This window comes from Entelurus aequoreus, linkage group LG20 (genome assembly GCF_033978785.1).
Source record: "Entelurus aequoreus isolate RoL-2023_Sb linkage group LG20, RoL_Eaeq_v1.1, whole genome shotgun sequence".
Classification (NCBI taxonomy): Eukaryota; Metazoa; Chordata; class Actinopteri; order Syngnathiformes; family Syngnathidae; genus Entelurus; species Entelurus aequoreus.
In genome coordinates, this window is record NC_084750.1 from 24314539 (window position 1) to 24328443 (window position 13905).

Consider the following 13905-nt stretch of genomic DNA (forward strand, 5'->3'; position numbering starts at 1 on the left):
ATTATTTGTTTTAAGTTGCTTAATATTTCTTTCTTTTTTGTTTTCTTTAACGTTAATAAGGATAGAATGTTATGCAGAGGTGTACTTATAACAATTTTATAAACAAATTACAATATTTACGGTAGCGGCGCAGAGTGGTGTGGGTGTAACAGAAAATAACTGGGCTCGCTGGGGTCATGGCTGGTGATAGTGACAAAAAGAAGTTTGAGCTTGACAACCTTCTTTTAGGGTTAAATTCTCCTGTTTGGGAACATTTGTCTTTTCAGGTAAAATACGTACAAGTGGATACGATTAAAGCAGTGTGCTGTGATTGTTCAACAGAAATGGAGAACATGCCCAATAACTGCAACTACAGTATTAATGTTAATATATTACCAAAACAAATATTACCATCATTTTAATTACTGTACTTTAACTAATAAACAAGAAATAATATAATCATTTATACTCTTAACTCTTATTGTTGAACTTGTCTGTAACCTTTATTTCACTCAAAAACAACCATTCAAAACTATTCTATATTATTTTGTAATTATTTAATTATCTTTTATTTCAGAATTTAACACTACGAAAGTTGGAATATTATTTTAAAAAGTAGTAATTTTGCAAGAATAAATATGAAAAATGTATGAGTAATATGTTGCAATTTCATGAGAAAACCAAAGTATTACAGGAAATGATTGTTTTTAAATGTGTAAAGTCATATTATGATTAAAAAAAATAATAATTTACAAAAAAATTCTACGGTAACATTTGACAAAAGTCATAATTTTCCTAGAAAAGGTTGACAATGTAAATTACTAGATTACGTTTTGATTTATTGTAAAATGACTTGTCAGCAGTTTTCTGTTTGACTTTTTTCAAATCGTTCAAGTTGTTGACATAAAAGCTAAGCAGTTTTGTGTTGAATTTTTTGTTTACTTCTTACCAAAAATGAACTGTGATCTTAAAAGTCAGAGATATAGAGAACACGCACTATATGTAAGAGTCACCTTTGACAAATATAATCATATACAATCATAGATATGTTTACATCTATATTTATACATACTGTATATGTATACATACATATACACATATAAATGTATATATATATATATATATACGGTACATATATATATATAAATGTGTGTATGTATATATATATATATATATATATATATATATATATATATATATATATATATATATATATATATATATATATATGTACATACATCTGTTGAGCACAAGGTGATGTACCTGTCTGAGCAGCACCATGTCTTGCATTACAAAGGCGATGTAAAACAAGGAGGAAAAACAGTTCAGGAAGTTGAACTGAAAAGCAAAGATGAGAACAATTAAATCACTTATTGGAATGAAAGAACAACGTAAATATGAAGACATGTTATTTCAACATACAACTAGTACTTTGAGGACCAAGTGATTCTGATATGAGGACTCCAGCCTGTGATTTTCTAAAAACATAGAAACACACTTTATTTTAGTAAGTGGTTACCAGCATTACAAAATTGATTTATTCAGCATTTTTCAAACATTACAAGATGAACATTAGTTTTGAAATATTTCAACAATTTGTAATGTGTTGGAAGTATTTTTTCCGTATGTGTTTAATAATAAAAGAGGAAAAAAACAGCAATTTGAGAGAGAAAAAAGTTATTTTATCAATTTGGAATACTAAATGAAAGATTTTCTACGAAGTTGTAATCATATCTCACATTGATGGTGTGTGTGCGCTGAATAAGACTAAGATGAGTGATGACACAAACATCATATTTAAAATCATAACATTATTGATTTGTCCACAATTGAGTGGAAGAAGAGGTCACAAGATTTATGATTACATTAAACCATTCTTGACATATTCTGCTCTTGGAATGGGCACTTGTTTTTCACAGTTCTTATTGTTTGTGCTTTGAATTGGCTTCTGTTTTTCTAAAATTGCTTTGAAAGAAGAACCCCCTACCTATTCCTCCTGAATTCTGATTGGGCAGAGTGTGCAGCTCACAGGTACATGGCTAATTTCAATAAGACTTGCATATTTACAAGTGGGCGTGGTCTGGACATGCCCATCCACGCAGACATCTGCAATCAATTCCGAATGTAACAAAGAAATGTGCTTGAATGAACGTGCACACATTTGAATTAATCTGATTTCTTTGTTTGTGTCCGCCGTTTTCTGGATTTGAACGTACGCCAATTGTTGGTAGGAAATCCACACAACTCTTAATACACAAGGCCCCAGGTCATTGTATTTTTCAGGGCATTAAATCGATCACTGTTCAGTTTGTCTTGTCTCATCCGAGCAAGCTTGAATAACTTATATTCATAGACTTAGATTGGTCAGATATAAATTAGACTAGACTCTAATTAATAAAGTAACTTCACTTTTGGAAGTTGAACATGTGGATGTTGGATTGAGAAACATTTAGCAGACCCCATATAATATAGGTTAATCAGATGAAATTAAATTTACACAATATAGAATTTTGCAGAACACAATGCGTCGATAGCTAATAGGGATGGGTATTGTTCACATTTGAACCATTACTAACCAATCCCGGTACCTGGGAATCAATACCAGTACTTAACAGAACACATTTTCGGTACTTTTGTGTGTGTGTTGATAAATATAAATTGTTTTTTGAGAATAAAATCTTGGTTTTTATTGCAACATTGAAAAATGAGTTAATTAAGATAACTGCTGTCCAGTTGTTATATCTTATTTTACAATCATCATATTATCATTTGCAAGCATGACATTAAGTTGTAATTACAGTTGAAAGTCCAAGACGTTCGATGGCTGTAATGCATTGTTTATGGTGTGTTTTTATGGGGTTTTTTTTGTTACGCCTAAAAAGTGTTAATACTGTAAGTATTGCACTATTAAGCACCAGCTGATTGTAACGTGCATCTTAGTTTTTTAGAGGTGTTGAAATCGCCGTGTAAAATCGCTAATGCTAATCATTAGCATGTCAATAGTAAAGTCAATGTATATTAGCATCAAGTTAGCCGAATTTTTTGAAAAGTAGCCTCTAACTTTGCTTGCGTTGGAGCATTTTTTGAGTCAATTTCTTTGTTATGACATAACAAACGTTTTTTTGTTACGCCTAAAAAGTGTTAATACTGTAAGTATTGCACTATTAAGCACCAGCTGATTGTAACGTGCATCTTAGTTTTTTAGAGGTGTTGAAATCGCCGTGTAAAATCGCCATGTAAAATCGCTAATGCTAATCATTAGCATGTCAATAGTAAAGTCAATGTATATTAGCATCAAGTTAGCCGAATTTTTTGAAAAGTAGCCTCTAACTTTGCTTGCGTTGGAGCATTTTTTGAGTAAATTTCTTTGTTATGACATAACAAACGTAACATGGCACCAATGGATTTTATGTAAACGGTGCTCATAGGACCGGCGGGATTCGGTCGGTGCAAAAAAAGTACCGGCTTCTGTACCCATCACTAATGGCTAATAATAATAATAAGAATTAAAGTGAACATACCCCAGTCTGTGAGGAACTCGGCAGCATATCTATAGAGGACATTCATAATATTTATAACCACAGCATAGACTACACTGGGAATGAAGGTCAGAATCCCAGTCCACAAGCTTTGGTCCCGATCATGGACCATTAAAGCCCATCCTTCCATCTGAAAATAGATCATCATGACGAAGAGGGACACGTAGAGCGACAGAAGGACAAAGGGTAGGGACACAAGGTAGACACGGAGCTGGCGCTTATAGTTGGGGTAGAGGGGCTCTTCACGTCCTGTAACGGGGTTGAATCCAAGAATACCATGAAAACCAGGCCGGGGTTCTTCAAACACCTTCTTTCTGCTTAGTGTGCCCCAGCCATAGGCTAGAGAGGCACTGTAGCGCTTCCATAGCTAATGGAGGACAGTTCAGATGGTCACACATAAGCGTTATGAACGTGATTGCATTCAATTCAGTTGTGTCCTACCTCCAGGATAACAGTGCACCAGATCAGGTTGAAAACAGCAAAGAAAACATATTTGCCGTAACCGTCCCAGCCAAACAGATAATAGATCATCCCAATGAGGGCCATAGGCACCAGCGCCAATGTGAAGTACTCCAGGAAGGCAAAGTACAGAGCCTGACCCTCCCCAAAGTAGTGTCTGATGTCATCTGCAAGTCAAACAAACTCCATTAGAATGAACAAACCAAGTTATTTTGTGATGGAAAAACTACAAAAGACGATCAGTGAAAACCTAAAGTTCATTGCCCAATATAAATACAATTACCTTCTTCTGTTTTACTAGTGCGGAACTAAGCAAACATTTTTCTACACCAGTCCAAAATTGGCCTGCGAAACATCATGAGATTAATAAGGAATTTTGCCCGCAGGAAGATTGCAATCATTTAAAAAAAAAAAACTGACTTTGATGCTGCCATTCTGCTAGTGAGGGTAATTTAGATCAATGACCTTCAACTATGCTCTAAACAATTCTGTGCGCAGCATTTACTTATATGACCAATAATACAAATGCAGACTACCTTCCTTCGTCATGGTGCAAAAAAAAAATCCAACCAACAAAAAAGTCAACAAACATGGTCACACATAACACAACCTGCCCACTGAACCTTGTGGATATTATATAACATGTCCATTCACCATACAATATTCAAAATGACACCCATTTAAATCCATTACAAAGCATGATGGGAAAAATACAAAACGCTCTCTACACATGGCGCAATTTAGCTGCTTGATATTTCTAATTGATTACAAAACTATAAAGGTGCTCTTTGTGGAAGAAAACAAGGTAGGAGCCACACTTTCACATACTCTTAATATCCAACTATGTTAATTATGAATTACATATCCATTATTTTAATATAACATGTACACATACAGTATATGTATAGGCCAGGGGTCGGCAACCCAAAATGTTGAAAGAGACATTTTAGACCAAAGAATTAATAAAAAATCTGTCTGGAGTAGCAAAAAAATAAAAGCCTTATATAAGTGTTATAAAGGCAACACATGATGTAAGTGTCTATATTAGCTATAATAGCCTACTATCAAAATTACTATGTGGTCCAGGCTGATGCAAATCTTCGTTGACAGAAATGTTGAAATGTAATATTTATTCTACACATTTTTACAACAGTGGAAAACATTAGTAAAACGGATGCTTCTCATAGGGTGAGATAACTTCTGAATACTACTGGCTTTGAATGGCCAAAAGTATAGATGTGTATGTTCAATTTAAAGGAAATGACAGGCTGTCTTCTTCTAATGGATTTATTACAATCTTTGTCAACTGGGTAACGTTTGCTGTGGTCTGGAACAACATGGCGCACAAACAACATTCAGAAATGCAGCCAATAGTAGTAGGACAAAGCAGTGCTCACCAAATACTCTCATCAGTTAATCATGTGTAACATGAACAGAGAGATTTCTAACAATTAGGAAGGTTTGTGTAATGTTTGTCCTCTACAGAAACCATATTAAAACAAAAATATGTTTCCCCTCATCTTTTTCCATTTTCATACAATTTTTGAAAAGCTCCAGGGTGCCACTAGGGCGGCGCTAAATAGCCACATGCAGCTCGAGAGCTGCATGTTGCTGACCCCTAGTATAGGCTATAATTATATATATATATATATACATACTCTCTTCTGAGCTGCCACCTTATCGTGGTAGAGGAGTTTGAGTGTCCCAATGATCCTAGGAGCTATGTTGTCCGGGGGATTCTATGATCCTAGGAGCTATGTTGTCCGGGGGATTCTATGCCCCCTGGTAGGGTCTCCCAAGACAAACAGGTCCTAGGTGAGGGATCAGACAAAGAGCAGCTTGAAGACTTTTATGATAAAGAAACAACGAGGACTCAGATTTCCCCCGCCAGGACACGGGTCACTGGGGCCCCCTCTGGAACCAGGCCTGGAGGTGGGGCTCGATGGCCAGCACCTGGTGGCCGGGCCTGTCCCCATGGGGCCCGGCCGGGCACAGCCCGAAGAGGCAATGTGGGTTCCCCCTCCAATGGCCTCACCACTAATAGAGTAGGGCATAGAAGTCGGACGCAGTGTGAGCTGGGCGGAAGCCAAAGGCAGGGCACTTGGCGGTCCGATCCTCGGCTACATAAGCTAGCTCTTGGGATGTGGAACGTCACCTCGCTAGGGGGGTAAGAGCCTGAGCTGGTGCGCGAGGTAGAGAAGGTCCGTCTAGATATAGTCGGACTCACTTCTACGCACAGCAAGGGCTCTGGAACCAGTTCTCTCGAGAGGGGCTGAACTCTCTTCCACTCTGGCTTTGCACGCAATGAGAGGCGACGGGCCGGCTCAAAGCCTGAACGTTGGAGTTTAACCCAGTAGACGAGAGGGTAGCTTCCCTCCGTCTTCAGGTGTGGGGATGGGTCCTGACAGTTGTTTGTGCTTACGCACCAAACAGCAGCTCAAAATCCCCATCCTTTTTGGATGCCCTCGAGGGAGGACTGGAGAGTGCTCCTACAGATGATTCCCTTGTTCTGCTGGGTGACTTCAACACTCATATTGGCAACGACAGTGAAACCTGGAGAGGCGTGATTGGGAAGAACGGCCACCTGGATCTGAACCCGAGTGGTGTTTTGTTTTTGGACTTTTGTGCTCGTCACAGATAGTCCATAACAAACACAATGTTCAAACATAAGGTTGTCCATATGTGCACTTGGCACCAGGACACCCTAGGCCACAGTTCCATGATCGACTTTGTAGTTGTGTCATCGGATTTGCGGTCTCATGTTTTAGACAACAGGGTGAAGAGAGGGGCGGAGCTTTCTACCAATCACCACTTGGTGGTGAGTTAGCTCCGATAGTGGGGGAGGATGCCGGACAGACCTGTCAGGCCCAAACGCATTGTGATGGTCTGCTGGGGACGTCTGGCAGAGTCTCCCGTCAGAGAGAGTTTCAATTCCCACCTCCCGAAGCACTTTAAACATGTCACGGGGGAGGCACTGGATATTGAGTCCGAGTGGACCATGTTTCATACCTGTATTGTCGAGGCAGGCGATCGGAGCTGTGGCCGCTAGGTTGTTGGTGCCTGTTGTGGCGGTAACCCTAGAACCCGCTGGTAGACACCCGCGCTGAGGGATGCCGTCAAGCTTAAGAAGGAGTCTTATCGGGTCCTTTTGGCTCATGGGACTCCGGAAGCAGCGGACAGGTACCGACAGGCCAAGCGGTGTGGGGCTATAGCAGTCGCTGAGGCAAAAGCTCGGACGGAGGAGGAGTTCGGGGAAGCCATGGAAAACGACTTCCGGACGGCTTTGAAGCGATTCCGGACCACCATACACCGCCTTTAGGAGGGGGAAGCAGCGCACTGTCAACAACATGTATGGTGAGGGTTGTGTACTGCTGACCTTGACTGTGGATGTTGTGGATTGGTGGAGGGAATACTTCGAACACCTCCTCCATCCCACCTACACGTATTCCTATGAGGAAGCAGTGCCTGGGGAATCTGTGGTGGGCTCTCCTTTTTCGGGGGCTGAGGTTGCTGAGGTAGTTAAAAAGCTCCTCGGTGGCAAGGCCCCAGGGGTGGATGAGATCCGATCTTGGTCCGCATTGCCGGCAGTAAGTCGGACGGGTTGGACTCCGCCAGGGTTGCCCTTTGTGTTCATAACTTTTATGGGCAGAATTTGTAGGCGCAGTCAGGGCATTGAGGGTATCCGGTTTGGTGGCTGCAGGATTGGGTCTCCGCTTTTTGCAGATGATGTGGTCCTAACGCCTTCATCTGGCCGGGATCTTCAGGTCTCACTGGATAGGTTCACAGCCGAGTGTGAAGCGACTGGAATGACAATCAGCAACTCCAAGTTCGAGTCCATAGTTCTCGCCCGGAAAAGGGTAAAGTGCCATTTCCGGGTTGGGGACGAGATTTTGCCCCAGGTGGAGGAGTTCAAGTACCTCAGAGTCTTGCTCACGAGTAAGGGAAGAGTGGATCGTGAGATCGACAGGTGGATTGGTGCGGCCTATACAGTAATGCGGACACTGTATCGATCCGTTGCGGTAAGGAAGGAGCTGAGCCGGAAGGCAAAGCTCTCAATTTACTGGTCGATCTACGTCCCTATCCTCACCTAGGGTCATAAGCTTTGGGTTGTATAAAGTAGTGTTTTGAAAAAAATATGCAGAATAAAAGTAAGGTAATGGATGAGTGTTAGCTAAATTAGCCATTCAAATGTGAATGATGTTGGTTTTAATCATCATCGGCGGTCACTCGAACGAGTATGACGATAAATGATCTGCAATGCTTTGTTGCCAATAAGCTCGAACAAATGTGACTTTATGTGTAGAAAAGTGACATACTGTACTTCCGGTAAGGTTGTATTTTTGGGAGAATCCTGCGTATGACTGAAGCATTAAGGAGTGGGACTATCCAGCACTATCTGCAGTGTGCTTAAACAAACACCAAGTAGCATCTGTGAGCAGATAATACTGTATCATCTCTTTCTCTTTCTGACTTATTAGGTCATAGCAGGCTGGTAGTGCATTGTTTACCCATTCTTCACTCATGCTTAAAAAACAACCTTACCTACTTTACACCAAACTATGAAGCATGTGTCCATTGCATAAAACAAAGGTACAATTCAGAAAACACATCAACAGAAGATAATTTCGTTTTCACCTCACCACCCAAGAAAGGTTCTGTCTTCCAAAGGTTGGTTATTTGTATTTAATAAATATATGTATAAAATGAGAAAAACTCACCGAGAGGCTGAAGAGATGTTTTGATCTTTTTGTACCAGTTAAAAGAAAGTCTCTTCAGTTCCTCTTTGTCATGAAGTGGAAATATTTGGATCAGGATTTTTTTGGATTGAAGTCTACGAACTGAAAAAGGACAACAATCATTTAAAAACATTCTTTAGTTGCATTTGTCATTTCTTCATCATTAACAAACCAGTTTTGTTACCATACTCCTTTTCGTAAAGTACACTATTTATTTGATCACATGGTGGTAACAGATGCAAACAAGTACTTGTCAATAGAAAGAGATCCTCGCTGATTTTGTTTTACTTTGCCTGAGTAACTGGCCTAAAGATGACAGGTGATTTCTTTTGAATAAAAATGAATCTGTGTGAATGTGAGAGTGAATGTTGTCTGTCTATCTGTGTTGGCCTTGTGATGAGGTGGCGACTTGTCCAGGATGTGCCCCGCCTTCCGCCCATGTGCAGCTGGGATAGTCTCCAGCACCCCCCGCAACCCCATAAGGGACAAGCGGTAGAAAATGGATGGATGGATAATCTGTTAAGCAATCTTCTATGTTCCACGCAAAATGGATATTCAATATAGATTGCTTATAGATTTGTAGTATAACTGTTTAAAACGTATGCAGTAATTTAGTCACTGTATCAATTATAGGTTTTGTGCAGGTACTTTATAAACTGTAGCGGCCGTGCCGGCAACTTGAGGGTTCCAGGTTACATCCCCGCTTCCGCCATCCTAGTCACTGCCGTTGTGTCCTTGGGCAAGACACTTCACCCACCTGCTCCCAGTGCCCACCCACACTGGTTTAAATGTAACTTAGATATTGGGTTTCACTATGTAAAGCACTTTGAGTCACTAGAGAAAAAGCGCTATATAAATATAATTCACTTCACTTCACACTAAAGTTTGTATTACTGTTATGTGTTGTACTGTTTTCTATGTGTGAATATTTGTCGTTTTATTGGCCATGATGTTATCGTATTTGACTAGTGGGCATCACAGAATGTTATTATTTGGCGTTACAAATGGCTGGTTGTTGTCACAAACGGCTGGTGGTTGTCAAAGAATGCTACTGTTTGTCAAAGAATGTTACTGTTTGTCAAAAACTGCTAGTCGTCATCAGATTGCAAGTCGTCATCACAGATGGCTAGTTGTCATAACAGGCTGCTTGTGGTTATCAGAGACTGTTAGTTGTCCTCAACGACTCCTAGTTGTCGTCAGAGACTGCTAGTGGTTACCAGGGGCTGATAGTGATTGTCAGGGGCTGCTAGTGGTTGTCAGGGACTGCTAGTGGTTGTTAAAAACTGCCAGTGGTTGTTAGAGACTGCTCGTTGTCGTCAAAGACTGCAAGTGATTGACAAAGACTGCTAGTGGTTGTCAGAGACTGATAGTGGTTGTTAGAAACTGCTAGTGGTTGTCAGACTGCTAGTTGTCGTCAGACACTGTTAGTTGTCGTCAGCGACTGTTAGTTGTCGTCAACGACTGCCAGTGGTTGCCAGAGACTGCTAGTTGTCATCAGACAACTAATTGTCGTTGCAGACTGCATGTGGATAAGTGAGTGCTATTTGTCATCACAGACTGTTAGTGGTTGTCAGAGATTGTTCTTCATCAACACAGATTGCTAGTGGTTGTCAGAGACTGCTAGTTGTCACCATAGACTGCTAATTGCCGTTGCAGACTGCTAGTGGTTGTCAGAGACTGATAGAATCAGAATCAGAATCAGAATCAGCTTTATTGTCATTACGCAGGGTAACGAGATTGAGGCCATTCCATACAGTGCAATAAAATAGATAGTGGTCAGAGACTACCAGTCGTCACATAATGCTCTGTGTCCACTGATGTGTCGACTCAAAAGACTGCTCAGAGTTTTTTGGTATTAGCAATTTCAGAAAGTGGTGTCCTAACGTTTTCTTCAAGTTGCCTCCTTGTCATTGTATTTGATTAAATGTGTAACTGTATGGAATAACATAATTTATGTATATAATTTGTAAGAAAATTAATACTGATAAGTTTATAACTCTGTTTATGTAACTTAAAATTTTATGGGGTTTTCACATGATTGCATTATTTGGCATAAAAATGATCATTAGCACACTTACCGATAGATTTCCCTGGGTACAGCTTGGCTTGTTCGTATCCTGGAACATGGCTCTCATTTTTAGCTCGTAAATTCTCCAACTCATGCTTAATGATGTATTGACACTCAGCCATGCTAAGGAAGCCATCTCCATCCCCTGGAGCAAAAACAAACAACCAACAAAGTCAGTACAAAGACAGTCACTACTACGCCAGGTCACGGTCTGGAGTCAGTCCTGGAGAAGGAGCAGGCCAAACCATAGCATTAATGTCTTTGTCACTGCATGCATTGATGCATTGTCACAACTTGAAATGTCATCATTAAAATTGATCACTATTTATTAATTATATTATTTATAAAATGTATTACTTATTGTCCTTATATATGGCATTAAACAAGTAAAGAATTTGAGCTAAATAATATGGTAACGACTGTGGCGCACGGGGGTCGGTAAATGATTTAGATCTGTTTTTTAAAAAATACTTAAAGTTGAGTTTTGGTGGTACGAGTAATCATGTTTTAAAATTAATGAAAAATCGTGTTACTAATCGTGATTACAGTATCAAATATTATTTGTCCAGCCCGAGTAGCTGATAATAAAAAAATAATCGGCCAATAATCAGTCGATATCTCGTTTTTGGTGAAAACTTTCTATCTACCCGGGTAAATATGAAACCTACTTAAAAGGTTCTTGCAGTGGGAAAGGGCCTTTTGAGTAGTGTGAGAAATTTCAAGTCAGTCAGAGTTGCAATAAGAGCGCCGCCATGGGATGTATATATCATGCGAAAGAAAAGGGGGTACTGAGTGCACTTTTAGACAATGAAATTGTGTAAATCTCATCTTTGACGTACCATGGAAGTCTTTGAAGTTGTGTCTGTTGACATTCGTGAAGCCTCTCATGGATCCATCATTGAACTCCTTGAAGAGACCCAAATCTTCAGCACCAATGAGAAGCCTCTTCCAGGAGGCGCCCACAAGAAAAATGTTGGGGTTCTCACTTCCTTGAGGCCCAACTCCATTGCTAAGTCGTTCCACCAGCAACTCAGCACCTAAACAATCACATTCAGCAGAATAGAAAGACTTTCCTAACTGGGAGAACAAAACACACTCTTGTCAAGTAGATAACAACTTTGATAGACAGTAACTAGTAGTATCTTATGAAATCATGAAAAAAAAACCATTAAAAATGCAATTGTGATTCAGATTAACATGCAGTCTACACTCTAAATAACGACAATTGTTAGGTTTTACTTTGGCCAGGGCGAGTTGTGCTGACTATAATTCATCAGGTTACAGGAGAAGCAATTGCTTTAATCAACGGACGTTTCTTTTGGCTTGAATTTATTGTTGATGAATGCACTGTGGAGCGAATGTGTAAAATTTTCGATATACAAACCTAACTGGTTCTTGAACGTGGTTCGTAAATGGAAAAGTTCTTATAGTGAAGCAGAATTCCCCATAGGAAATAATGTAAACATCAATAATTGGTTTAAGCCCCGACAAAAGTCCCTATTTTAGTGAAGAAAAAATATGTATGTATGTACAGTATATATATATCCATATATATATACAGTATATATATATATGCATACATACATATATATGTATACACACATACATACAGTATATACACATACATACTGTATGTATATATACACACAAACATACATACACACATACTGTATGTATACATGTGTGGTGTGTGTGTGACAATCATTGGTACTTTAACTTTTATATATATATATATATATATATATATATATATATATATATATATATATATATATATATATATATATATATATATATATATGTATATATGTATGTATGTATAAATATATATATATACATATACAATATATAGGACAAATTTCACCACACCTAGTGTGTGAGTGACAATCATTGGTACTTTAACTAACTTTATATATGTATGTATGTATGATTTATGCCATTTTTTGTCAAAACATTGTTTTTTAAGGAAAATACACAATATGTACCGTATTATGTTTTTCCCCAAAAAATGTCATAGTGGAATATCTGATGTGAGGTAATTGGATAATAAATAATTCATAACATCATTGACTGATAGTTTAAAAAAAGAAGAAGTCCATCCCACTAATCCATAAGGCATCTACTCATAAAAGTGTTAAAAATAAGTCATACATTTGTTTTTTACTTTCAGCGCTTAAGTCTCTAGATCTACTTTAGATCCATCCATCGATTATTAGTGTGTTTGTTTTTAATGCTTTTTTGTTTGGTTGTTTTATGACCTTTTTGTCAAAGAAAACTAAATTTTTATGGCAAACACACAATATCCATCCATCCATCCATTTTCTACCGCTTCTCCCTATCGGATATGCAATATTTTCCCAAATAAATATTTCAAAGTGGAATATTTGATGTGAAGTAATTGGAGTCTTGAACAGGTCAGTAATTCAAAACAATATTAATTTTGATTCATTATAGTTTTTTGAACAATGACATTTTCAAAGAAAAAAAATAAGCCTGCATGGCAGGTTTGTATAATTAGAGTCAACATTGCTACTTTTTCTTATTACATTTCACCTTTTAGCTCTTTCATTCCACTTGTTATGTTATTTTTAATGGTAATTTTACAATGTTAAAGAATTAACTGTGGGCCCCAAATGGCCCACTGGCCACACTTTGGACACCCCTGGTCTAAAATGAGCTATAAAGGGCCACACAGGACTTGGGGGGGAAAAAACGCAGTGAAAGGAAACTTTCATCCACTGGTTATTACTATCATGTTAACTTTGACAGCCCCGGTAAATTGTATAAAAATGGCTATTGTTCGTGCACAATGATGTTACCTCCGTCCTTCTGGTTTTCTCTCATCCTGCCCACTAACCATGCAGCAGTTTCTTCCGTGGTGCCAGCTGACAGCTCCACCACCACCAGGGGGAAATGGCCGGATGGCCGACGAGAAAACTCCATCATGATTAAGTGTGACAAAGCACCTGTCAAACATCAAACAACATCCTGGTAACTTAAGCAACAATGTGAAACAATGATTTATCACAACTTGTACAGCCAGGTATGCACACTGCTGGCTAAAATATCAATTACATACACACAATGTGTAATAATAATAATATAATAATCCTTTAATGGGGCG

General features: G+C 38.8%; 1 protein-coding gene across 2 annotated transcripts in view; it reads right to left on the reverse strand.

Moving 5' to 3' along the window:
- The window catches only part of ano10a (anoctamin 10a), a 32558-nt gene that overhangs the window by 14383 nt on the left and 4270 nt on the right, over nt 1-13905 (reverse strand). Inside the window, exons 2-9 of one of the 2 annotated variants that reach the window (XM_062029688.1) lie at nt 13601-13747; nt 11621-11818; nt 10792-10926; nt 8696-8815; nt 3960-4144; nt 3501-3885; nt 1402-1457; nt 1243-1317 (exon numbers count right to left, since the gene is read on the reverse strand). In XM_062029688.1, the coding sequence (XP_061885672.1) occupies nt 1243-1317; nt 1402-1457; nt 3501-3885; nt 3960-4144; nt 8696-8815; nt 10792-10926; nt 11621-11818; nt 13601-13727 (1281 nt within the window). In that variant the 5' untranslated portion in view covers nt 13728-13747. The remainder of the gene's footprint in view (nt 1-1242; nt 1318-1401; nt 1458-3500; nt 3886-3959; nt 4145-8695; nt 8816-10791; nt 10927-11620; nt 11819-13600; nt 13748-13905) is intronic. The other variant, XM_062029690.1, reaches the window with a different exon arrangement.